The 26,001-nt window shown below is 48.0% G+C and overlaps 1 protein-coding gene across 1 annotated transcript in view; it reads right to left on the reverse strand.

Moving 5' to 3' along the window:
- The window catches only part of VWF (von Willebrand factor), a 137,379-nt gene that overhangs the window by 36,160 nt on the left and 75,218 nt on the right, over positions 1-26,001 (reverse strand). The window contains exons 19-34 of the mRNA XM_043563566.1: positions 25,666-25,769; positions 24,234-24,372; positions 21,763-21,897; positions 19,445-19,591; positions 16,681-16,821; positions 16,366-16,479; positions 14,998-15,154; positions 14,066-14,224; positions 13,265-13,400; positions 9,367-10,745; positions 7,133-7,249; positions 6,897-7,037; positions 6,481-6,624; positions 5,047-5,211; positions 4,074-4,117; positions 3,594-3,771 (exon numbers count right to left, since the gene is read on the reverse strand). Coding sequence (XP_043419501.1) covers positions 3,594-3,771; positions 4,074-4,117; positions 5,047-5,211; positions 6,481-6,624; positions 6,897-7,037; positions 7,133-7,249; positions 9,367-10,745; positions 13,265-13,400; positions 14,066-14,224; positions 14,998-15,154; positions 16,366-16,479; positions 16,681-16,821; positions 19,445-19,591; positions 21,763-21,897; positions 24,234-24,372; positions 25,666-25,769 — 3,400 coding nt within the window. The remainder of the gene's footprint in view (positions 1-3,593; positions 3,772-4,073; positions 4,118-5,046; positions 5,212-6,480; positions 6,625-6,896; positions 7,038-7,132; positions 7,250-9,366; positions 10,746-13,264; positions 13,401-14,065; positions 14,225-14,997; positions 15,155-16,365; positions 16,480-16,680; positions 16,822-19,444; positions 19,592-21,762; positions 21,898-24,233; positions 24,373-25,665; positions 25,770-26,001) is intronic.

Consider the following 26,001-nt stretch of genomic DNA (forward strand, 5'->3'; position numbering starts at 1 on the left):
ATACCAGGTCCAGGCAACCTCCACCTGCATCCGTGGCCTGTGCGTCAAGCAGCACAGCCACTAACAAATGAAGAGCCTGGATGTACCATCTGTCAGAGCTGAGCAGCCTGCCTGGAGCTCTTCGACTCAAAATCCCCTGAGACCCGGAGCAGTCAGTCACTCCCGAGGGGCACTTGATGCCCATGCAGCAAGTGGTTCCCAACACTCCAGCTATGGAAAGTGTCACGTCTTTAGGAGATCAGCCCCTCTGCTATGAGGATGTCACAAGTTACAGGCAAAGAAGTATTAGCTCACACGTGGCAAGCTAGTGAGAATGGCTCTGCCCAGCGTCACATAAACTGTTACCATGAAGTGGGTGCTTCAGAGCCAGAGAAACTCAAGACTGAATTCTGTTCCACCCTGTGCTTATACTGTGACCTTGGATAAATTACTTCACTTCTGTGGTCCTCTCCTATGCCCTCTGCTGTCTTTGAACTGATAGGGAGGATTTCTGGACTATGTTCGTAAGCAAAAAAGGCAAAGCTCATTTGTGAAGAAGGATGAACCTGAAATGAATGAGACTGGTTACCTGCAGGGAACATAAGTGGAAACTAGTAGAAAGCACGGAGGGATGGGAAGAGTGGAGTGACACTCTGAATAAACCTTTCTGTACATTCTCACATTTGGGGCAATGTTAGTAATTCACGTACAAGAACAAATGAATAAACTCAACAAGGATGGGGATGAGGGAAACCCAAAACGAAATACAAACAGAAACAAATTGAAATCATGGTAATAAATAACATAACTACACTGTTAGGGGAGAAACTAATCTAAATGATACAGGTGGGGTTGGGGGGAATGTACTATGTACTAAAGGCAAAAGACAAAAAGAATTGCATATGAATACTGTACTCTAGTTAGATTTGTTTTTCATCCAGGCATTGGTTAGCAATTCTGAAACTACTTTATGTGTATTCTGGGATTAAGCCAACATATAAATATATCGTGGATAATGAGAGCCAGACTCCTTACCGTGTGAGAGAGGGAGGTAGACATGTCAAAAGGACACAAGAGTCAAATTGAAAGGGTTCCCATTAGCCACATCTGAGACCATCAACCAAGAAAATAAATAATGCTAGTAATTGATTGTACCCCATAGAATAAAATAAGAACCAATGAGCCCATATTGATACAAATAATTAACTGAATTAATCAATGACAGAGAAGGAAAAGTTCTTCCTTTCAATGAAATTCCAACTAGTAAATGTGGAGGGGATGATGGAAATCAAAAATCACTATCTGGCAAACACAATAAAAACTGTTTCAGGTGAGGATCATCAATGCATGGTAAACTTAGTGGGTAAAAGTATATTTCCATAGTTTCAAAATATCTCTGTATATGATCATTATTAATTACGAGGAGGAAAACGGTAATTTTACAGTGGAAAAATCTGGTAAATATCACCTAAACCAAGTGATCAAACTTAACGTCACCTGTAATGAGACAAATTGATATCCTGTGTCTCCTCTTGACAAACCAAAAAAGATACAGCATGTCTTCCGGGGTATTCTTAACAAAATGTGTAACCTAAATCTAACCCAAATTGAGGGACATTCTACAAAATTACTAGCCAGAACTCTTCAAAAATGTCAAGGTCATAAACATCAAAGAAATACTTAGGATCTGTTGTAGATTGAAGGAGAGTACAGAAACATGACGACTTAATGTCATGTGGGATTCTGAATTGAATCCTACCTCTGAACAAAGGACATGAGTGGGACAACTGATAAAAACTGAGTAAGATGTTTACAGGTGTACTTTATGGATGTTAATTCCTGATTTTGATCATTATACTGTGATTATATAAGATACACCAAGCTGGGTGAAGATACTCAGGAATTCTTTGTATCATTTGTGCAGCTTTTTTTGTAAACCTGAAATTGTCCAAAATAAAAAGTTTTAAATATTTTTAATTTTAAAATGGTTTTTTTTAATTTTTTTTTCAACGTTTTTTATTTATTTTTGGGACAGAGAGAGACAGAGCATGAACGGGGGAGGGGCAGAGAGAGAGGGAGACACAGAATCGGAAACAGGCTCCAGGCTCTGAGCCATCAGCCCAGAGCCTGACGCGGGGCTCGAACTCACGGACCGCAAGATCGTGACCTGGCTGAAGTCGGACACTTAACCGACGGCGCCACCCAGGTGCCCCAATTTTAAAATGTTTCAAATGCTTAAAAAAATAGCCCAAATCTAGTTTTATTGCTTCTGATAAAAGAGAGTATAAAGAGTCAAGGTTATAAAAGGAGTCAAGAGGGGTATTGAGGGACTGGATTTAAGAAGACATTTGTTTGTACAGAGTTCCTATTGCATTGTGGGTCTCACACCCCCAGGTGCCCCACTAGGGACAACCAAGCCTTGTGAACAGGACTTTCAAGAGGCCACTCCCAGAGATGGGTTTGTGTATCACGAAGTTACAGGGACCCTGGACCAGTGTCTGAAACTTAACCTGAAGAATGTAAAAGAAAGAAGCTATTACTATTGCCCAGATGTGGCTTGCTGCTGTTTGGGGAAGCAGCAGGCAGCCCAACGATACAGAATCCTTCTGCACCCCAAGATTGAGTACCAGAGGAATAGAGCAGGGGAGCCTCTGAGAGCTGGCAAGGTAAAGTGGTCACCTTAAACACCTGCCAGGCCAGAGAGCACAGAGCCCTCTCACAGAAGCACCAGTCACAGGAGAACCTTCTTCAGAAGGTTCCCCAAGCTGGGGGAGAGGCAGAACACACCCCTTTCTTGGGGGCAGGCAGCACAAACTGGGAGTAGGGAGCTGTTTTAACTCTAACTCAAGGTTAAGGTTTTGGTGATTACACAGGAGTGGGCACCTAATTACCAAGTTGAGCCTTTGTTTTATAACTTAAAGTAACCATAGAACTCTTTATGAATAAACAGAGATGACACAGGTCTGGTAGCATTCTCATCCAGTCCAGGGAGATAATTTATCCTACTAAATAAACTGTCAAGGGAGGCCGAGGAATAAAATACAGTTTTGGTTTTATCCCACTGGTTGTATCTATTTAACACAGGAATTATATGCCGGGTACGTATTACCTATGCAGCCATTTCTCCCAACCATGAGGCGGGGGCTAACCCTCCCCCCACGGATGAATGCCCTCCACAGGGCTGCATAAGATGGAGTTTACTATGTCCTCCTCATAAACCAGGCCACTGTGACGATGTACCATGGCACCCAACTCCCATCCAGCTCCAGGTGTGAGTGGAGAGTTTTCTGGGGGTGTCCCTCTCACTGTTCTACTTCTACAGCATAGACTTCTAATGACTTGCCAACAGCCAAGTTGAGAAAGAAACAATTAATTCTTCCTTCTGGTTATGCATTATCTGGGGAGGTGCTTTCCAAAGACACAGGAGGAGAACACCGATCCCTGGGACTGAATGAACATACATCCAAAAGACACAAGAGGGAGGGCACATGGGTGAAAGTAGCATTCTACATGTAGTGAGGAGGGAAAGGGGCTTCTGGTCTACCTCTCTGCACAGCCACGCTAAAAGCACTGCCCCTGCAACACCACCCAGGCTGATGAAGCATTGGACTCACAGGGGCAGGTCCAGCGGCAGCCACAAGTCTCCTCCACCCTGAGAGGGGGCTGGCTGTTGGGACATGATGGCCTCGGGCCTCGGTCACAGTTGACTCGATGACTCTTCAGCAAGGTCTGGCCATCTGGCAGGCAAGTAACTGTGTGACACTGGTCTGGCAGGGTCCAGATGTCCCCGGGCTACAGAAGAAAGAAGCAGATTCAGGCAGGTATAGGATGAGCCAGTCCTGCGCTAAGCCCATCAACTGGGCAACTGACCCCCTCTGAGGACACAGAGACTAGGACTTGGACATGGGCTCAAGCAGCAAGGATGCAGAACACAAGATTTACAGGTGGAACATCCCCACACATCCACACACATGCACAAAAGCAGGATATAAGAGGGAGAACTGGACCAAGACCAAAGGAGGAAAAAGGGGGAACAAGCACCCCAAATACTCATTCTTATCTTTCTTTCAAAGCCAGTGCTGAAAGGAACTCACTCTCTTCTCATTCCCTTCCTCATCCACGCAAACGCCAAGGAACCCTGAAACAGACACAATTAAGATCTGAGTTCCCATTCCCAACCTGCAGCAGAAGCCATCACAAAGTCTGTGTGGCCCCAGGGCTAGTCCCGGAAGGGGACTTTACTCAGCAAAAAGGGTCTGACCAGGTTTGACTTTGAGTATATGCAGGTCCACCAGGTTAAGAGGTGGTCACCCTGTGGCTCTTCAGGCATGCTCTGTGGTTCTCAATAACTATGGTGATAACAACAGTAAGAACACGGCAATCTCTACAGGGCATGAAGCTTCTCAGGCCAGAAACTCCTTTTCCCATTTCATGTGTAGATCAGTGCCTAGTGAGGGGTTGGGGAGGAAATAAGGCAAGGTCCCAGAAATTCGAAAGAGACCTTTAAGAGTCCTTCCAGGAGAGCTATCTTCCAGCAGGAAAGGGTAATAACTCTAGTAGGTTTTGACTCAGAGTTAATCACATTAGGAAAATAAATAAAATCAGCTAAAAAGAATTATATGTGGCAAAAATAAAAATTCTAACCTAAGTCAGTTTAAGCCATGGCACTTTGATATTAGATTCTACATTACTGTTTTTCTAAGGCCCTATATACTCAGGCTGAGGGCGAATATAGGGCATGGGGAAGAAGACCATGCTCTGCAGGCTGCTGGGGTTCCCTGCATCTGTCTTCCACTTCTTTGTTCAAGATCACTCTGCACCAGCAAGCATGGGTTGTCTCTGCTAAAGTCTTGATGGACAGTTAGGATGGAAGGAGGGCTTTACACAGAGAACTTTCTGGTGGTCCCTCGGATGTTTTTAGTACAAACTTTCCATGAGCAGAAACTTAAAGGTCCTGGTCTATGTAACAATCTTCATTCAAGGCCAGATCTTGTGCATGCATACCTTTGGGTCTCTAGAATGGGGTTTTTCCTTTTGAGGGCGTATGAAAGGCATTACAAGACTCACCAGAGCATAGCTTGTGGAAGAAGGAATTTCCTAGGGTGACCATGGTGGGAAGGTCTTCGATTCGCTGGAGCTTCACCACATTGGAGCTGGCCTTTGGGCCTGCCAAGATCCTCAGCTGGGCCTCATCATACCGATCCCCAATTCCAATGGGGATCACTGTCACTCCTGGGGTTAGCAGAGGAACAAGAAAGGGTCTGTGTTAACCTGCTTTGGTCAGGTGGGTCCAAAATGGACTGACCTGAACCTATCCCCAGCATCTGTACAGAGCCTCATGCTTCCTAGATGGGTCACATAAAGTGACCCTGTGAGCAAATATTCAGTCAGTCAACCAGTTTTAATGACACCACCCTGTGTCAGGTACTATTCTAAGCAATGGGGGATACAGTGAGCCGAGCAGATGAAGTCCCTGTCTTTGTGGACCTTGCACTGGGCAAAGACAGACAAAAAAACCCACAAAAATAAGGAAATCTCTAGTATTTCAGATGTGGGTAAGTGCTTAGGAAAAAACAAAATGAGATATGAGGATGGGAGTGCCCGGGTAGAAGTGGGAATTACTGTTTCATGCAAGGTGGCTGGATAAGCATTTGATGACATTTGAGCAGAGACCTGAGGTGAGGACAGAAGAAGCCAAGAGGATGTCCCAAGCAGAGTAAACAATGAGCGAAGAGGCTCTGAGCAGCAGTCTGAATGTGTGCTCCAGGGTGGCTGGAGCAGACCAAACACGAGAGGAAGTGGGTCACAGACCATGCAAATCTTCACAGCCCACACAAGGACATAACATGTTCTCTGAACGAAAGGGGAAGCCAGTCAAGACTTTGGGGCAGAGGAGTGACATGGGCTGACCAGTTTTTAAAGGGTGGCTACAGCCACCATGTTGTTTATGAACTACAAGGGACAAGGATGGCAGTTGGGATTCCATCAGAAAGCTATTACAGGGGCGCCTGGTGGCTTAGTCGGTTAAGTGTCTGACTCTAGATTTCGGCTCAGGTCATCATCTCATCAATCATTAACCCATTAGGCAGGTACTGGAAAAGGGCTTGGCACATGTGAAGGTCTGATGGTTCTCACCACCCCATAATGAGTCCCTCTGGCCTCAGACGTGGTGAGGTGGTGAGACTGGGGACAGGGCAAGGACACCACACCACTTCCAAAAGGAAAGGTGTGGAGGTCTGACCCAGCCCCAGCCCTGGACACAAAGGGAAGCCTTAAAAGTGACAGTTGAAAGCAAGCAGACAAATGAAGGACAAATGCATATTTATTACTGTTTGGTTTCTAAGTAACACAGGGATTGGTCCACTTCCTGCTGTTTGGAACCAGGCCACGGGTGGCTATTAAGCATTCACAACCATCAGGCCATCCAAAAGCAATCCCGCCAGCTGCTTTCAATCTTCTAGCAGGTTAGGAGAGTCTCGGGACTGCACACTGGACACTTACGGTTGGACCTGGCTGCATCGGCTGCAGCGTCCACCGAATCCATGGAGACATCCATGACCAGGATGACCACCACCTTCGAGGCTCCAGGCCTGGCACCGTGGACTTCTGAGGTGACATATCGCACAGCAAAGCCCAAAGCATCCCCTGAGAATGGAGAACAGTCCACACCAAGTCAGTCCTGACAGCAGGAAATGCTGGGCATCCTGTCTCATGGCAGATCCTTAGGTCAACCAAACAGAAGGATTCAGAGACAGAGAAACACACAAATCAGATCCGGAAGAGCATCCAGGCCCACACTTTACAGGGAGGGAAACTAGCCTAAAGAGCAAAGTGACTGGCCGAGGTCACTTAGTTACATATGCCAAGAATTAAGACCAGACGAAGCTCCTGCCTCCCAGCCCATAGCACCAGGTTACCAATTCGGCTGGGGCCTCCCTCCTGCTGCATGAGGTCCACGAGGCTCAGCAAATGGACTTTCTCATAGGCCACATTCCACGGCACGTCGATGGTGGTGATGCTTCCATACTGCAGCACTGACACCTGAGTGAGCCGAGGCCCTAACAGGAAAGACAACGTGGAAATCGCACTCTGGATCAGGTGGAGCCTCAGAAAGAGCTCCTTCCCAAACTGCTCCAACAGGTGCATCGCTCACCTATGTTGGCTTTTGAAATGAAAGCCTTAGCAAAATTCTTCATTTCACCAAAATAAGAAGCTGGCAAGTTGGAGGAGCCATCCAGGAGGAGGATCACATCCAGGGGCTGGCTGCAGTCTGCAAAGACACCAAGAGGGTGGGCACCCAAGTGAGCACACCAGGCCCACTGCAGCAGACACAGCATCCAAGGACATGCAGGATGCCACCCACCATGAGGAACCATGAAGGGGAGGGTGCCTCCACCGGTCCTGCATGATGGTAACATGGGCCGGGAAAGGGGGAAGGGAACCCAGGAGTGCCCCAGGGTGGCAGACATTGGGAAGACTCCAAATCCACCCAAAGGTAGTTTAAATGCCTATAGATGAGAGCAAGATGCATCTGCTCCCTCAGTAACTGGAGGCTGCAACTCTTCTAGAATTGAGCAAAATATTGAAGAATAACAGGGAGATGGCCAAAGGAAATGGAGCGGCAGCATGGGGCTAGAGGGTGACTTCTATGCTCTCAAGTCTTATGGGCTGGTGAATGTGCTATAAGGTATTCCAACTATAAATGACCAGTGTGCATGGTAATGTTTGGGCACAGAGTCATGATCACAGCACAGAAACAACCTCTGGCCTGAAGGCCATTCCATATTTGATCAGATAATGCTATTACCGTTCTCCTCAGCAGAAATATCACAAGAATTTAAATAAACCTGTGGCTCTGGTTAAAACAAAAACAAAGGCACTTAAAACAAGTGTGAGAATGAAGAGACATTAACTAAGAGACACTTACTCTGGTGTTAGTGTTTCATTTTCTTTGGGCAAATACCCAATAGTGGGATGACTGGATCATGTGGTAATTCTGTTTTTAATCTTTTGAGTAATCTCCATACTATTTTCCACCAATTTGCATTCCACCCACAGTGCACAAGGGTTCCTTTTTCTCCACATCCTTGAGAAGATATGTGCACCCTATGTTTACTGCAACATTATTTGCAATAGCCAAGACATGGAACCAACCCAAGTGTCCTTCCATAAATGAATGGATAAAGAAGATGTGGTTTATATACATACATACATACACATGCACACAATGGAATATTATTCAGCGATAAAAAAAAAAAGAATGAAATAGTGACATTTGCAACAACATGGATGGAGCTAGAGCGTAGACCTAATGCTAAGTGAAATAAGTCAAAGAAAGACAAATACCATATGATTTTACTCATCTTTGGACTTCAAGAAACGAAACAAATGAACAAAGGAAAAAGAGACAAACAAACAAAAAAAAAATACATGCACACAAAAGACTTAAATACAGAGAAAAAAACTGTAGTTGGTTACCAGAGAGGGGGTGGGTGGGGGATGGGTGAAATAAAGGGGATTAAGAGTACACTCATTGTGATGAGCACTGAGAAATGGATAGAATTGTTCAATCATTGTGTTGTACACCTGAAACTAACATTGTATGTTAATTACACTTAATTAAAAAAAAAATCAAGTTCTTTGGGGAAAAAAAGAAATCAGTTATTCTGGGATGGTCCCAAACACACCAAGGACTGTCTTAAACATTCCTGTGCTCTAGAACTAGGAGCTGATTAGACATTAGTATCAGTTAAGAAGGAGGCAACAATAGCAGTAGCAACCAGTTTTTGAGCGCTTGGCTATGTCCTGGGTACTGCCCTAAGCATTTTACAAGTACTATTGTCATCCCCACTTTTTTTCACAGATAAGGAAACATATACACAGAGGTATTTGCTCAAAATTGCCCAAAAACCATTACCAAAAATAAATTGCCCCAAATCACCCAGCTAGTAAGTGGCAGAGTTGAATTTCAAACTAATGCAGTCTGGTTCCAGAATCTGAGGATGCAACCCTCCGCCTGTCACCCAACTTCTGGCCTTGCCCCAAAGAACACCAATTACTTAGAGTAATTTTACCCATCCAGTGCGGTCAAAGCTGAGAGTCCCCAGACTGAACAGGTTATCTCCAAAGCAAGGAGTGGGATTAGGTGGGGATGAGGCTGTGGGATAAACCAAAACTTGTATTTTTTGTACTCTACATCGTTGGTATTGTTTATATTTTAACAATAGCCTTGTATAACCTTTGAATTTATAAGCTCCTTTCCCCAAAAGGCTCATACTCTAAAGGTGAGGGTTTGACTGAAAAGAGCAGAAAAGCAGGATTAGTACCCAAGAACTGCATCCCCGCCAGCTCTCAGCAGCTCTCTCGCCAGGCCAGGTGCCCACATACCTGGGGTGGGGGAGAGGGTAGGGATCTGCAGCCCGTCTCCAGAGCAGCACCTCTGCAGCACCAGATCAGGAGCCTCTCGGGGGAGCACGCCAAAGTCCTGGATGAGGATGGGGGCGTTGGGCCAGCCGAGCTGCTCCAGCTCCCGCAGGTTGGCATGAGGGCCCACTCCGATGGGTACCACCTGGATGTCTCCAGGCATCCGCTTGATCTCATCGGAGGCGGGGTTTCCAGTGACCATGTAGACCAGGTTAGGTGCCTGCTCCCGGTCCCCTTGGCTGGCTGAGAAGCTGTGTTCAGACAGGTACTGCAGGGCCAGTCCAGTGTTGGTCCTATTGCCACCCCGGTACCGGATCTCCCGCACCTGCTGCAGGACCTCACCCTTGGACTGGGCCTCCCTGAAGGTGTACTCCACAGTCACCATGTACGAGTACTGCAGCACTGTGATGTGGATGCCGTCCTGGCCCACATCCATGCGCCGAATCACCTCCTCCATGAACTCCCTGCTCTTGTTAAAGTTGGCCTCACCAATTTTGTCGGACCCTTCCAGGACAAACACCACGTCCAGAACCGTGGGGTTCCTTTTGGGTCCCGAGGATGAAACCCCCATGAGCCCTGGACCCACAGTGACTGGTACCATAGGGGGATGCTGGGTAGGGGCAGGCGCTTCGGGGGCAAGGTCACAGAGGTAGTTGATAATTTTATCCCTTTGCTGCTCCAGTTCATCCACACCACTGAGCACAAAGGCCTTGTTCTCGGGGGCCTGCTTCTCAATGGTGTGGATCTGCTTGAGGTTGGCATGGGGCCCGATGCCCACCGGGATCATGATGACTTTCTTCTTCTTCAGGCCCTGCACGTAACGGATCAAATTCCGGGCCAGCCTCTGGGGCTCCTGGCTGGCCATCAGGAGCAGGGCAACGCGGGATGCTTCAGGGCGATCAATCTTGCCAAAGATCTGGAACAGAGTGTACTTCAAGACCTCGCTGGTGGAGGCCACCTCACTGCCTGCATACTTCACCTGGCTGGCAATGCGCCGTAGCTCTGAGGGCCGCTTCCGGTCCTTGAGCTGGATGTAGGCGTGGGAGCCGTCATGGTACTCCACCACGGCCACGCGGATCCGCTTCTGGGAGATGTGCAGACGCTCCATCATGCCAACCACAAAGGCCTTCAGCACTTCGAACTCAGCCTCGGACAGCTTGGAGGAGCCGTCTAGCAGGAAAACCAGGTCCAGAAGCCTGCTGCAATAGAAGTCGTGGAGGGGCGGCTCCGGGGTGTCCTCCACGTATGGGGTGGTGGCTCTGACCGGGCCTTCTGTGGGGGGCACCACTAGGCCTCCAGGCTCCCTGCAGGCCTCACAGGTGAGGTTGACACCATCACAATGACTGGTAGAGAGAGAAAACCAGGAGTGGTTCAGGAAAAACTTCTGGGCACTCCTCAGCCTTATTTAGAACCATCCCACATATATTCCCCTAGAACTGCCTGCCTGGCCTGCCTGAACTGAGGTCCCATGAATCACTCCCCACCTAAGTGACACAGCATTTTTTAACATATGTCCCCAAATAGCACCTCTATACATGCAGCAACAAGCCTCCCTTTATTCTAGAAGCCAAAGCTTTAATCCATCATAGCACCTGAGGAAGAACCTTTCTTGCTTCTAGGATATCCACACTGCCATTCAAAGTTGATGTCTTTTCCACCTACATCTCTAATAGCATAAATATTTAATTATAATCCAAACCTTCTTCCAAGTGTCTCCAAAGACAAATAATGATCTAAAAGAATGATGCTGACCAAGACTGGTAAAGGTCCTATTGAAGATAAATGCTTTACAGTATTTTCTGTGACAATTTAAGCTGTACGAATTTTGTATAATATGTTGGGCCTCAAGAAAAAGAGAAAAAAGTGGAGTAAAAACGTTTTGGAAAGATGAATAAAGATTCAAAATCCCAACTTTATCCCAGAACAAAGTTGGGAATGTCCAAGATGTTAGGGGAAAAGACAGTGGCTTGTTCATTCATTCCTCCAAGGGCCATGCGGTGAACACCTGTCATGTGCCAGGGAGAGGCTAGGCCCTGCACCCAGCCCCAAGCACAAGTCTGCAGCAGAGCCCTTACCCTCATACAAATTCCTGCACTACCAAACCAAGTTTCCAGACCCTTCTGGTCACTCCTCACCAGCGTCCTAGAGATGGCAAGGTATACCAAACCACAGGTGAAATCAAGCTGCCCCGTGGTGGAGACCCACAGAGGTTGGGACCATCCCCTATACGTACTCTCCGCCTTTGAGGCCACTTGCCCTCAGCAACCCCAGTAAAGCTGAGAGGCAGCAGTTCCCTGAGCCTTGAGAAACGTCCCCTGTGCCTTGCCTCTCATGCAATGTCCCCAGCCTGTTTTGGAATTATTGCACACAGCTGTCTGAAGCCACAGTGTGTACCCTGGTAGCTGCCCTCCCCATGGGACAGCAGAGGGAGGCCGGGAGAGGGCTCTAAGCTCTCATGCCTGTGTGGCTCAGAACCCCAAGTCAGTGTTGGCTTCTCCCCTTTTTCATTCCTTACGGTCTCCGTTTCAGCATGGGGAAGGTGGGCAGGCAGAATCGTACTGGGAAGTTAATTCTTACTTCCCCCATGGTCCACACAATTTATTGCTTCAATTCTTGGTTAACAATGCGTGAGTGCCATACTCTCTAGTTTCCTGTGTCTGCTAGAAAATTAACCCCGGACAGTGTTCCCCTTGTTTGTACAGATGGCAGTGGTGGGGTCTGACTCTGGCAGCTGTGGCCACAGCCCTTCCCCAGAAAATGTAAGTTCTCAAGTTCAAGTTCCCACAAGGCTCGATCAGTGTCAGGGCGTGGTGTTAAACACATCAACATCTGAACACATGTTCCCTACTTGGGAACAGAGCTTCAGAAAGTTCAGAGCTCACCCTGAGGACTCCTTCTCACCTCCCCAAAGGCCAGTTCCCAGAGGTAATCCAAGTGAGAACCCAAGGTGCAGTGATAGTGTCTTCCCTCCCAACTACAAACGCCCCATCCTGGGACCTTGGCTGTGGCCCCAAGGTGTCTATGTCACACTGAGGGGTCGGGGCTCTGAGTAAAAAGCAATTTGACTTCCATAGGTATCTGTCTTTGGACTAGATGTGACCTCCAGGGACAATAATGTGAGAAATAAGGGAGAGGATTCATTTTCAAAAGTACCAAATAAAAGTTGTATTGTCTAACAATGAGTTTACAACCTACTGGAAATACGTACAACTGACCCCCACAATGGAGTCCCAAACCCTTAGATACTTCACTTCCTAGGTCTTCCCCTCTCCATTTCTCAGGCTTATTTTTGCAGGCTTGGCAATGAGCATGCACCAAAGGAAACAGGGAGGAGGGACTGAAGGTCTCTGTGTCACCTCAGGGAATGAACATTTGTTCCTACCAGACTACTTTTTGCCCTTCATGTGCATAGGAGACATCCAGGTAAGGCTGTAACCTCTGTAGTACTCAAACCAATGAAGAATTGGGGGAGGGACTTCTGCTAGGAGATAAATTGTCTGTGTAACTGCTCCGAGTGCTCCTGTCCGTCAGATACCCACTCTTGCAAGAAGGTTGATTAAAACCTCGCTTCTTTGTGCTCTGAGTCTCTGCGTCCCTCCTTTCATTGGGTCGATGGGCTTATTTCTAACAGTAAGAGACTATATCCTTCCACAAGATGGAAGAAACAAAAATACTTCAGTCTCTCAAGAAGTGTTTTCTGGGGAAGCAATGTAGTCTGTCCTTAAAGAGAGAGAAGCAAACTCTAGAAATAAAACAAAACAAGCACTCAACCTCTCAACTAACATAGCAAGCTCTTTCCCAAACCTACGTCTCTGAAGAGCCCCAGAAAACATCACTTCAAACACCAGAGGGTCTGTTTTACCAAATTTGGCAGTGCTCAGGGTCATTGGGGTTCAAGGTGATTTTCTTCCCTGAGGCCAAGCGACGACCAGCCACCTCACACACAGGACAGTCTTTGGGGTCGATGCAGGTCTGCAAAAGCTCATCCAGGATTTTCCCTGCATGACAAACCCCCCATTAGGAAAAAAACTCTCACCTTTCCCACAAGGAAGACTCGCTTTTAGCTTAAGGAGCCTCTACCAGAGGCTAGCTCTGCCTGCCTCCCTCAAGGGCCACCTCACCACTTAGAAAGCAACTCTCTTTGGGCCTGGTGTATCCCTCTGTAAGACTGGGAGGGGATGTTCCTTCCCCCTAACTCACCACGCCCGAGCCTCAGGACAATCTTACCTCCAAGGCTGTTTTCACTCCACCAAAGAATATATTTGATTACTCTAGATCTGTGCTATCCAATAGAGTGGCCAGTAACCACAGGCAGCTAGTAAAATTTCAATGTAAACCGACACTAAATAAAATTGAAACTTCAATTCCTCAGACACAGGAGCTACCTTTCCACAGAACTTTCCCACCATTCCAGAAAGTTCTATCAGAAAGTGCTCTTAATGGTAAGCCCATAAATAGGCAGACACAAGCACGTATAGGAGCTGAACTTGACAAAAATCATAGCTGGCCTGGCTTGGATGAAAGGGCACCTGGAAGCAGAACCCAGGGTGGTAAGGACAGGGACAGGACACCGCGGGGTGAAGTTGAGTACCACCAGGAAGCACCTTTCCTGACAGCCCAGCCCCGCCCTCCAACCCTTCCCGACCCAGGACAGTTGACTTACCCGGAGGGCAGTGTGCATGGCAGCCTTCCACACACTGCACCGGGCACGCCAGTGGCTCAGGATGCTGGCACGTGATGGGACAGGCCGGGGCACAGCTGTTATAGCGCCACTCACACTCATACCCGTTCTCGTGGAGATTCCTCTCCTCGCAGCTCTGGGCTGTGTAGATAGAACATGAGCAGGCACCCTGTGCCACCCGAGAAGATGGGAGGGCACCAAAGGCCCCAAAGAGATGGTGGTGACACCCATGGTGGTGACGGCCCTGGGGGAAGTGATGATGCCGGTGGGGAACTAAGCAGCATGTGAGTCACCAGTATTAGAGGCTGCCCAGGTTTTAAAGCACCTAAGCCAGGAACCTAATGGTTCTGAATCTGTTCTCCATATAAAAACATTCAGCTGCTCCCACTCAAGGAAGACTCTCTATAAATAATGTATGCATTGATCACTCACATTGGCAAATATAATAGCATCTAATTAAAGATATTGAATTTAATTAAAATATTGACTTCCTTCTTCTTTTCATCACTGTTTCATCTTCTCCCTCTTCTGGAATTTCTCTATGTATTAATGCCTTCAATTACTGTCCCCTCTCCCTACTCACTCACATCAATGTCTTTTTTTTTTTTAAGTTTATTTCTTTTGAGAGAGAGAGAGAAAGAGCGAGCATGGGGGAGGGGAAAATAAAGAGAGGGAGACAGAATCCCAAGTAGGTGGCAAGATCATGACATGAGCTGAAATCAAGAGTCGGATGCTCAACTGACTGAACCAACCAGGCATGCCCATCAATGTCTTAACTCCCTTCAACCCTCAGCCATCTGTCCCCATACAGGAGCTCTACGTTCTCTCCCACGAAGGAGTCCTCCCACACCCCACTTAGGGGTGTTAAAGTCTAGATCCATGAGGGATGGTGTCTGAGGGACATCAGGACTCACGACACAATGTGGCTGTCCTCCAGGCCACCACCTTGCCGTGCTGGGCACACACGTGGGCGTAGGCAGCAATGGTGTCACAGAAGCAGGCACAGTCCCCAATGGACTCACAGGAGCAAGTGTCATAGATGCAAACATCCAGGAATGGGTCAGGGTCCACCTGCAAGGGAGTCTCAGGGTGGCCTAGGCCTGGGCAGAATTCAGGAACCCTGGCTCTTGGTCTGGGGGAAAATATTCTGGTGATCAGAGTAAGGCAACTGGGGCTCCAGGGTAGAAGGAGAAATGCTGGTCAGTGGCCCCAACAGGGAGTGGGTACAAAGGCATACTAATTCCTAGTCCTAATCTGGATTCCAACAAGAAAAGCTGAATAGAGGAGTGTTGCTGGCCTTTCATAGGATGTGATATGCCTTAGAATTTTTCAGAACGTTCTCTTCTATCCATCTTCCCACATACCTGCTCAGCCAGCCAGCCATTCCCATAACCCACACTCAACCTCACAGGTGTTAGCTGTTTCTCATAAACACATACATGCTGGTTGCCTTCTTCCTTTGCCTCAAAACGAAGGAAGGAACACATCAGGACTGCTCATGCTGCCTCACTGGGGCGCTGTGGGGCTATTCCGCTGGACTGTAGGACCGGACCGGCCTGGGCCTCCCAGACTCTGCCCCCCAAGCTTCCCACTCACTACCCACATTAGATCTCAGTAACCCCTTCTCACCTTCCCTGCCCACCCCCACACACTGCTGCACACACTGGCCTTTTCCAAGGTAGTTGTGCTAGGAATGAATTCAGACATTAAGCACATCATTGTTTCCAACACATTCCAACAATCCTGATCTCCCTGGCTGCCTCACTACCTTCCTTCCTCCAACCGAGATGCCCAGGGTGTCCACCCAACTAGCCAACCCTAGGTACTCTCTGAAGTATCCTCAGGAACTAAAAGTCACTGGATGGATAAAAGGATTGCTGAGACTGGTTTCATACATGTGGTGCTACAGAGCGCATGCGTGTGTACGTGGCTGTGTGCGTGCACGTATACATATATACACGTGTACCCACACAGACACCCACATACATGTGCACACAAGCTCTAAGACTGAGGCCAAAAGAGAAGCATTGTCAGATGCCCAGAAGAGCTCTGCCTTGCATAGAAGAAAAATGGCTCGCCAGGAATTGCTCTCCTCATACACTGTCCTTTATGCTTTCTGTTTCCCAGCCTGAAGCCAAGAAAGGGAGTAAAGAGGTGACTTGATAGAGACCAATCAAAGCCTCCAAGGTGGTGTCCACAATTAGAAGCTCATGCTCCAAGTGCCCAAGCCACTCGGCCAACCCTTAGCAGTCTTCTGCCTCCAATGATCCCACAGCCCTCACCAGCCTGTTGCAGTCCTGGAAAATATCACTGGTGAGGATCCTGCAGGAGGAATCCACCATTGTCTGCTTCATGACATTGCTGTGACAGGTAGCAGGGGATGAGTCCAGTGGTACCTGGGGAAGAGGGCAAGAGGACACAGATGGACCAAAACACAGCCCAGAAGGATCCAAGAGACCCTCCTCTGGAGCCATGCCTCCACTGAAGTTCATACCACCCCCCTCCACCCCACCCCCCTTCAACCCCCATAAAACTGATGGGGACGTTCCAGGAAGCACGCTTCTTGGGCTCGGTCCACACAGAGACCCCAGACATACTTTCCTGGTGTCGGCACACCGCGGGCTCACTTTCCAGGAATTCCCAAAGTCCACGGGATCTTCTTCCACTTGGAGGCTGCTGGTGGTGAAGTCATTGTTCTGGATGCCATCAAAATTCCCACATAGACCACACACTTTCTCCTAACAGACAAGATGAGATCATGAGCACTGTAAACCTCGGAGCAAACTCTCTGACTCGGGGAAAGGAGAGTTCCGGGCAGCAAAGGCGGCAGGTTCATCAGAAGAAGGAGAGGCTGGGAAAAGGACAGGGACGGAGACCCAGAAGCAGACCAGGATAATCGGCAAAGCCTTGTCCTTGCCAAGGTTTTTCCAGGCTTCCTCACGTCCCCCATCTTCAAGTTAAACAGAGGTCATTCACAAAGAGAGACAACCTGCTCCAGTATAAACCATCACTCTCCCCAGCAACAGGCTGAGCAGAAAGAGGAGCCAGTTCAACATCACATCAATGAGAGTGTACAGATCCAAAGAGGGAACGTTCTAGTCATACTTTACTGTGGACAGTGTAATAATGCAAGCCCATTATCTGGACAACTGCAGCCTGTCCAGAACAGGCTGGCTAAGATTCTGCTGTATGTCAAATGCCACCAGGGTTGACATAATATCTTATCTGTCTCTGTGTTCACCTATCATGTATACAACATGCAAGCATGGGCAGCTACGAGTCCTGAACAAGTGATTGCTGAATGAATGAAAACCATCACATAAAAACTATGTAAAGAACTAGAAATATCTAGCCTGGAAAACAAAGCGTATTATGCTCTTACAACATACTTAGAGCCCTGTCTTGAGATGTGACTTGCTCTCTTTTGTTTCAATACAGAGAATCTATTTGGTACAAGGATGAACTTACTGGGAAACATATAAGAAGAGTGTTCACATAATTGGATGAAAGGCCTACTCATAGTAGGCCCCTCATAGTACAGCCCCTGCCCTTATTAACTACCATTCACTCCAGTCCCTCTTCTCCAGCCACACTGGCCTCATTGTTCAAATACCCCAAAGCCCACCCACTGTAGGGCCTTTGAACATGATATTCCAACAGCTTAAATTCTTTTGTCTGGATATTTACATGATTCACTCCCTCCCTTCCCTGAAGACTCTGCTCATGTTACCTTTTCAGACAGGTCTCATCAGACCAACCAATCTAAAATAATAGCCCCATTAGAATACAATCTCCACCAGGGTTGTGTCAGGCAACACCGTGCCCCCCCTGCAAAGATGTCCATGCCCTAATCCACACATGGAAAAAGGAACTTTGCTGATGTGATTAGGTTAAGGATCTCAGGATGGGAAGGTTGTCCTGGACAATCTAAGTGGGCCCAGTATAATCACAGGGTCTTACAAGGTGCACGGGAGGAGTCAGAGAAGGGTGAGCTGGCAGAAGCAGAGAGATATTGGAAGATGCTGTGCTGTTTGTTTTGAAGATGGATGATGGGACCATGAGCCAAGGAATGCAAGCAGGCCCCAGAAGCTAGACAAGGCAAGGAAACGGATTCTCCCCTAAAGCCTCCAGGAGAATGCAGCCCTTCATACTTTTGACCTCCAGAACCCTCAGATAATAAATTTATGTTCCTGGGGTACCTGGGTGGCTCAGTCAGTTGAGTGTCTGACTTCTGCTCAGGTCGTGATCTCATGGTTTGTGGGTTCAAGCCCCACATCAGGCTTTGTGTTGGCAGAGCGGAGCCTGCTTTGGATTCTCTGTCTCCCTGTCTCTCTGCCCCTGCCCCACTTGCGTGCATGCTCACACTCTCTATCTCTCTCTGTCATAAGTAAATAAACCTTAAATTTAAAAATAAAATAAATTTATGTTGTTGTTTTAAATTACGAAGTTTGGTAATTTGTTATAGCAGCAATAGGAAACTAAGACAAGGGTTTACATACACACACACACACACGTACACACATATGCATATACATACACATATTCATACCCATATTTATATACATACGTGCATATACATATGTAATTTTTTCCCTGCTGTAGCCACAGTGCCTAGAACAGGGCTTGATACATAATAGAGCTTAGTAAGGATTTGTTGAATAAATGAATGAGTGAATTGTTACTGTGTTCAGGAAGTAGAGTGGGCACCACAGGAAATAAGGGCAGTGCAGCCTCACTTCAGTACAGCCGAAATGAACGGTGCTGTCAGAGATGCTACTGAGGCTAAATCAGCCACCAGAGTAGACAGAGTACTTGTCCCACACTTGCCGGTTAGAAAAACAAAGTCCAAACAAACTGTTGGAACCTGGACACAAACGGCGTAACTTTCTCTAAACTAGGCTGTCAGCAGTTCTACAAATAGCTCTCAGAATGTACTGGTCTATGGTTCAAATGGCAAGGCAACACCCCAGAATGTTTCACAGTGTTTTAACAATATGGCGCGTGATCAGTATGCCTCTTTAGGTCAAGAAACCTTAAGAAAAGCTATTGCCTCATCTTTCACTTCCTTCTTTTGGGGGGTATAAACTGCATGCCTAGCAAGGCCATTCAAGGAATGGTTTGCTGGGTTGGGGCCAGCCACAGTCCTTCCTACATGCAGCTGGTTTCCAGAAACAGCCAAGGCTGACTCTACACCTTGAATCAATGGTCTTACTTGTCTGGGAAAGGAGGCAAGACGAGATGACCAGCCACTTTCCCCCGTGGCAGTGGGCAGGGCCAGTGGGCTGCTGCTCAGAAAGCTGAGAAAGGCACAAACAGCAAGTCACAGACAAGACCAAGAGGAAACAGAGAAGAGCCACTAACCTGGTATGTCTGCTTCAGAGCCACGGAGATGCTCAGGCGGTGGTCCCAGATCACAGAAAGGGCCTTGCCCAGCAGCAGAATGACATAGTGACCAGACTCCACCACCTCAAAGTGGGTCTCATCCATCATGGGCTTCATCACATTCACCTGAAGGATGACAAAGCACGAGAAGAGGGAGTGAAGGGCAGACATGAGAGACCCCCTCCACCCCACACCCCTGCCTGTCTCCAGAACTACAAGTCATTTGCCCCACCTGGTCAGAGCATGCCCTTTTGGGGCCTACACCCTGCCTGGACGTTTCTGCGTCAGTCTTGCCTATCACTGGCCAAGAATCCTATGACTCAGGGATCATAGCAGAGATGGCAGCAAAATCGTAATTATAAGATCAAAAATACAATGAAACCTACCAGTGGAAGATATCCATCACCTCACAAAAATAATTTTTTATACTTGATCATTAAATGCACGAGGTCTCCTAATCAGGTTTTAACATGGCAATGATTTTAGGAGCGCCTGGGTGGCTCAGTCGGTTGAGCGTCTGACTTCCGCTCAGGTCGTGATCTCATGATTTGTGAGTTCGAGCCCCGTGTTAGGCTCTGCTGACAGCTCTGAGCCTGGAGCCTGCTTCAGATTCTGCGTCTCCCTTTCTCTTTCTCCCCCTCCCCACTCGCACTCTGTCTCTCTCTCTCTCAAAAATAAACATTAAAAATTTTTTTAAAAACCATGGCAATGATTTTAAATATCGCTAAGCAATTCATTTAAAAATCTATCCGTTTATATAAATGAGCACTAGACTCCTCCCTTTCCTTCCCCCATCTCCTGCTCCCCAGAGTCCCTGTCATCAGGAGTCAGCTGACAGAGAACAGAGAGACTGAAAAGCTCAGCGATGGTGGCAGGAATCATGGATTTCAGTCTCCAGAAGGACTCCAACCTGGACCCTAGACTTGGCAGAACTGTTGCCTGTGCGAGCCCTCAGAGCCCAGCTCAGCGTGCTTGGCTGACTATCTAATTCATAAAACTGAAGTAGTTGCAAAGCACCTGTCACCCTTTGCCAAGGTTCTCCTTCATGACACACACGTGCAGAGCTCATCATAAGTGCTCACCTCCTATTCGACATCACCATTGTCATCTGTCCTTTGACACAGAGTTGACACTGCTGACCCACAGCCAGTAATGGGGAATTCACTCCCCATCTCCTGATATCGGTGGTGCATGTTCCCAAGAAGTGAGGGATGCGGGCTGAGACCATGGAATAAAATGATGATACCAGGACAGGTTTGAGCCGAGGCCCTGTTCTCCCTAGTACAAGACCAACAGAAGCAAAACTGTGGTCTCCAGGCTACCTGGAGCTCCAGATAAAGATTCTGGGGTCCCCCTCAGACCTATGAGAATCTCAGGGTGGACCCCAGGATCAGGATCTTAAATCAGATGCCAGGTGGTTCTTCTGTACTCTTCTGAGAACCACTTCATAAACTCTTAGTATACAAGGACTAAATATGTTCACTGCTCTTTTGAACTCTTTTGAAAAGATTTTATCTGAAAAGAACTGAAAAACATATAGTAAAAATACCCAAAACATCATTACTTCCCAAAATAAATGTTTAAGTGTGTGTAAATATAATATATATCTATATAATTTAGTGCATATATGATAGATATGTATATATATTATATGTACATGTGTGCATATATATTATATATGTATACATATCTGTATTGTGTAGTAATGATACCCACGTATATCATATGACAGATATGTATATATGTATATATTATGTATATGCATGTATGTGTGCATGTGTATATATGATGTGTATGCATATGATATGTGTATACATGATATTTATGTCTATACACTACATATGTGTGTGCATATGCACATATATAGGTACATATGTGTATACATTAGTATATGTGTACATGTGTGTATATGTGGTGTGTGTATATATATTCCTATCTATATATTTCATAAATATATACACACACATACATATGTATATAAAAGGGAAAGGCCTCCTGCCCTCCAATCTCCACCCCACCCTCCTGATTCTTCCTACACTTTTGTGGATACAGTCCCACATTTATGTCCACTCACATATCTGAACTTTATTTTATTAAAATGGGATCGTGTTATCCATGGTCACCTGCAACTTGTTCTTCTCATAGAATATATGAAGGTCAGACGATACGGCTCTACCTCATGCTCACTGTACGATATTCTGTCACACAAGTTCTAAACAGCGCTTGATACATGCTCTTAATCAGCTGACAGAAGAACAGAGGGGTGTGAGCGTAGAGGGGATGAGGCTGGCACTCACCTCCCCATCAAACAGTTCAATCTCGCCTCCTCCCACCAGGATGGTGATCCGCTTCTTGCATTTCACTGATGGGTAGCTGCACCCCTCATTCGCCACCAGGATCCGGAAGGTGCCAGGGTTACTGCCACAGTAATCCTGGGGAAAGGGAGAGAAATATTATCCCTGCTACCTCTCCCCAGATCAGAATATTGGCATCTCACCATCTCAGACCATCGAAGGATATGTGTTAAAGGATGTTACCGTGTCCATGCATGGGCGTGTGTGAGACAGAGAGAGAGGGAATGAGAGAGGGAGAGAGAATGACTTTAGGGGGAGAAGGGACAGGTGTGTCATCTTCAGCCATTACCTATGAACCAGAGTCAGTGACCACAAGGTAGAGAAGCAGGGAGAGGGGGAGGGGAGATGGAGAAGTGGCACGTGATATGCTTTGCTGAACACATCAGCCTAAATACCCCTACCTAGAACCTGTTAGTGCTTAGTCTCACCCAGCTAACTAGGACAGTTTGACCACATGGCACTTTGTGGCTTTAAATTCTAGCTGAATCCCTCTGGACTGCCGGCCCAGAAACGTAACCAGAGGTCGTCTGACACAGCTCCACGGATGCTAAGCTACCACCTCTGGCTGGGAACAGAGGATGACGGAGTGCTGGTCCTTGCCGGCAATTTCATAGAAAATTAACAAAAAGGGGACACCTTCTAGCAAATACCTCCCCATGGTGGCTATAGCTGTGGTATGGTAGGAGAAAAAAAAAGACAGAAAAACTAGGTGTGAGCCTTGCTCTGCCAGTTATTGGATACACTGAGCAAGTCACTTACCTCTCTGACACGCCCGTACACACACACAGACACAGACACACACAATCAGCCCCTCTAAAACACAGGATCAGCCAACTTAGTGGGGATTGTTAGGTTAAATGGATCTATGTTGAGTCAATGGGATGGTGAAGGACAAAAGAGGGAACAAAGGTACAGGTGCTTTATAAATGGTTCTTGTCACCAGCTGAGATTTTGCTAAAAAGAGTTAAGTCTTGATGATACCTCCCAAAGAAGGGAGAAAGGGGAGGATCTGGGACAACATATCAGAAGGAGACAACAGAACTGGCTGTGATGCAAGACAAGCAACCTACAAAGGGGGACAATTTGAAAGGGACACTAAAAGTGGCCCGCTTGGGAAAGCTCTGCCTGGGCAGGGAAAGCCGGGGAGCAGTGGATCTGACCAGCTGCTTCTCATTGCACAGAATCAGTCTAGTCGTGTTTTCTGGATGCACACTTGCATTTGATACTGGCTGGGTGGTTGAATGCCAGAGATGGTGTCACCTCATCTTTTGTTACCAAGGTTGGGAGGCAGATAATCAAAAGACAAGCTGCCATATGTAATCTGTAGGAATGCTCCAGAGGGGGATACACCCCAGGTTCCTAAGTGTCAGTAAAACCATGTTATCATGTGCATGCCCTGTCTCTCTAGCACACTGCATGCCTCTCTGGGGCCAGACTGGGTCATGGGAGGTAGGAGGCTCCATTAGTTGGTGCCACTGCTCACTCCAAGCATGCCCTGTGCACAGCCTCTCAGTGCTGCTGCTCGTTCTGCCCCACTCCCAGCATGCTCTACAGGTACCCTCACTGCCTGACTCACGGGTCCTGCAGTTCTGTCTCTGAGGCTGAGGCTCCTACCAGTTTGTGGTCCTCCCTTCAGACCATGCCAAGTCCCTACTCCTCCTCCTGAGAATGGAGACAGTGAGACCACATTTGTTTAAAGCTTCACAGAGTCGAGCTGCATCATCCCTCATGAGAAAAGCACTTATACCTCCTTGCTTACTCACTTTGGTGTCAACCAGCAAAAGAAGTTGACAGGAATCCACCCAGTGGGGAGAGAAAGGCAGAGAAGCCGGTGCCCTCACTCACCACCTAGAATTTCCTGGGCAGTATGACTTTTCTGTGATGCCCTTTCTGAATTGCACTAGGTTAGAAATGGAAATGGTAGAGAACGCAATAGGATCATAGGGTGGGAAGCCAACTCCAGGGATCACTCCAACCAGCCCCCTGTTCTGGGCTGCCCACCAGGGCACTGGTGGTGAGGGTGAGAGGGGCTCGATCCAGCCTGGGATCCCGCCCTCCCCACTGCGCATTCTGATCGAGGCTGTGCCTGCCAAAAAGAACAGATGTGTTTTTCTAATTCCATCTTGGTACTACCTTAGGCTGGTGGTAGCCTTGCCCCCACACCACTCCCAGTCAACAAATGAGCTTCTGCCCTATTCTTGTACGTCTCCATGTAAGCTGAAGGAAGATGGGCCACGGCTCTGGGTTTCAGGCACCTCTTTTAGGGGCTGGAAAATTGCTCCAGTGGAAACCAGCCCCAGAGCTGTTTCTACAGACAGAACAGTAGAATCTGATCTGGAAAACCCCAAAGGGCAGTCAGCATCTCCCAGTGCCTCCTGGAGACAGACAGCAGGCCCTCCCTCCCTCGCTCTCACCTGCACCAGAACATACTGGCACTCTCCAGGGAACAGATATTTGAGCCCGTCGAAGGTGAGGTAGTGCGCCATGCCGATGGCAGAGCACGTGGCGTCACACACGTGGTCCGTGCAGTTCCACTTCCGGTCCCGACAGACACTAGGAATAATAATGGCCAGGATGACCAGTGGGTACTGTGGTGTGAGGGGCCCTTCTGGGCCCTGGGGAATGAAAGACAATGAAAGAATGCAGATCACTCTGGGGTGCCACCCAACCCTCCAGGAAGCCTCTAGAAGTGGAGGACCAGCTGCCTGTGGGGTGGGATGGGGAAGGGCAGTTTGCAGTCATAAACTGTCATATTTCTTTTAAGTCGGCTTCATGCCCAATGTGGGCTCAAACTCACGGCCCCAAGATCAAGAGTCGCATGCTTTTCCAACTGAGCCAGCCAGGCGCCCCATAAACTGTCACATTTTTAGAGCGCAGGGCCAAGGGGGAGAAAGGGAAGGCCATGCTGCTCTTCTGCTTCAAGGGGGAAGTGAGGCAAAGGGGGAAACAGGTCATCTAAGGTGATGGGCAGCCAGGGGAAGAAGCCCAGTTCCTCTGTAGACCACCTTCTATGGATCTGCTGAGGTTCAGCCTCCCTGGAAGATGCCTGAGAGTGGCCATGGGGTCTCTACAGAACAGAGACACTGAAGTTGAGAGCCTTCTGACACTAACAGGGAGAAAAAGACACAACGGCAGGAAAGTTCTGAGTTGGGAAAATAGTGATCAACCGTGAACTTCTGCCAGGAGAGGTTTTGTGTGTACAGAGCTATGTTTCAATCCACAGTGATGTGTCCACTACCACAACACTCATCCCCCCACCCTACCCCATAACCAGAGCTGACATCAGAGAGCCCACTCTGTGCGTCAGAGGTGGTAAGCTCAGACCTCAGGCCCAAAAGACAGCTAAGCGTCTTCCGGGTCCCAGCCCTTCCTGCCTCTGTTCCTGGGGACCTTCCTCTAAAGCTGTCACAGGCAGGGTGAGTGAACAGAGAAAAGGGCTAGTGAATGGCGGGCACAGAGAAGGAAGAAGAGAACCAGCCATGCCACGCACACTTGCAGAATGCTTAGGGGGCAGCATAAGGCCAGGGAAGGACCCTCCAAAATCCGTGCCTTTTGGCAGCTTGGTCACACATGCCATGACCAAAGTCATGGGCCAAAGTCCATCTTGGAAACACTACTCTCCAGGACAGGGTCGATGCAGGGTGAGCACAGGAGAGGATAAAGATTCTCCCCACTTTGTAGTTCGAGAAACAGAGACATAGAGAAAAGGAAAAGAACAACCATGTTCCCACAGGGTGCCGGAGGCAAGTGCCAGAGTCCTGTGGTCACGTCAGCCACTGCGACCCCACTCCTGCTCACCCCACCCCAAAGGCGCAGGCCCCAGGAAAGCCTCTCCCAGGGCCTCACCAAGTGTTGCAGTCAATTTTCACCGTTTCTCCTGGGGCGTATTCTCTGCCTTGGTGGAAGCAGGGACACCTTTCCAGGGCCACACATCTGTTTTCATGCCGGACCTAAGGGAAAGGAATCCAAATGTCTTAGGGGCCATAATAAGTGATGTAGGCCCTGCTGAGAAGATGGCCTTGGCCACAGGCCAGTCCAGGGAACCCATGCCCACCCAGGCTGGGGCTCGGCAAACACGGGCCCCCATCCACACACTGATCCCCCAGCTCAGCTAGAGACACTCCGACCACCCTCTGCCCTCACACCCTGCTGGGACAGTGGCAAAGACTCTGTAGTAACATG

This window comes from Prionailurus bengalensis, chromosome B4, assembly GCF_016509475.1.
Source record: "Prionailurus bengalensis isolate Pbe53 chromosome B4, Fcat_Pben_1.1_paternal_pri, whole genome shotgun sequence".
Taxonomy (NCBI): Eukaryota; Metazoa; Chordata; class Mammalia; order Carnivora; family Felidae; genus Prionailurus; species Prionailurus bengalensis.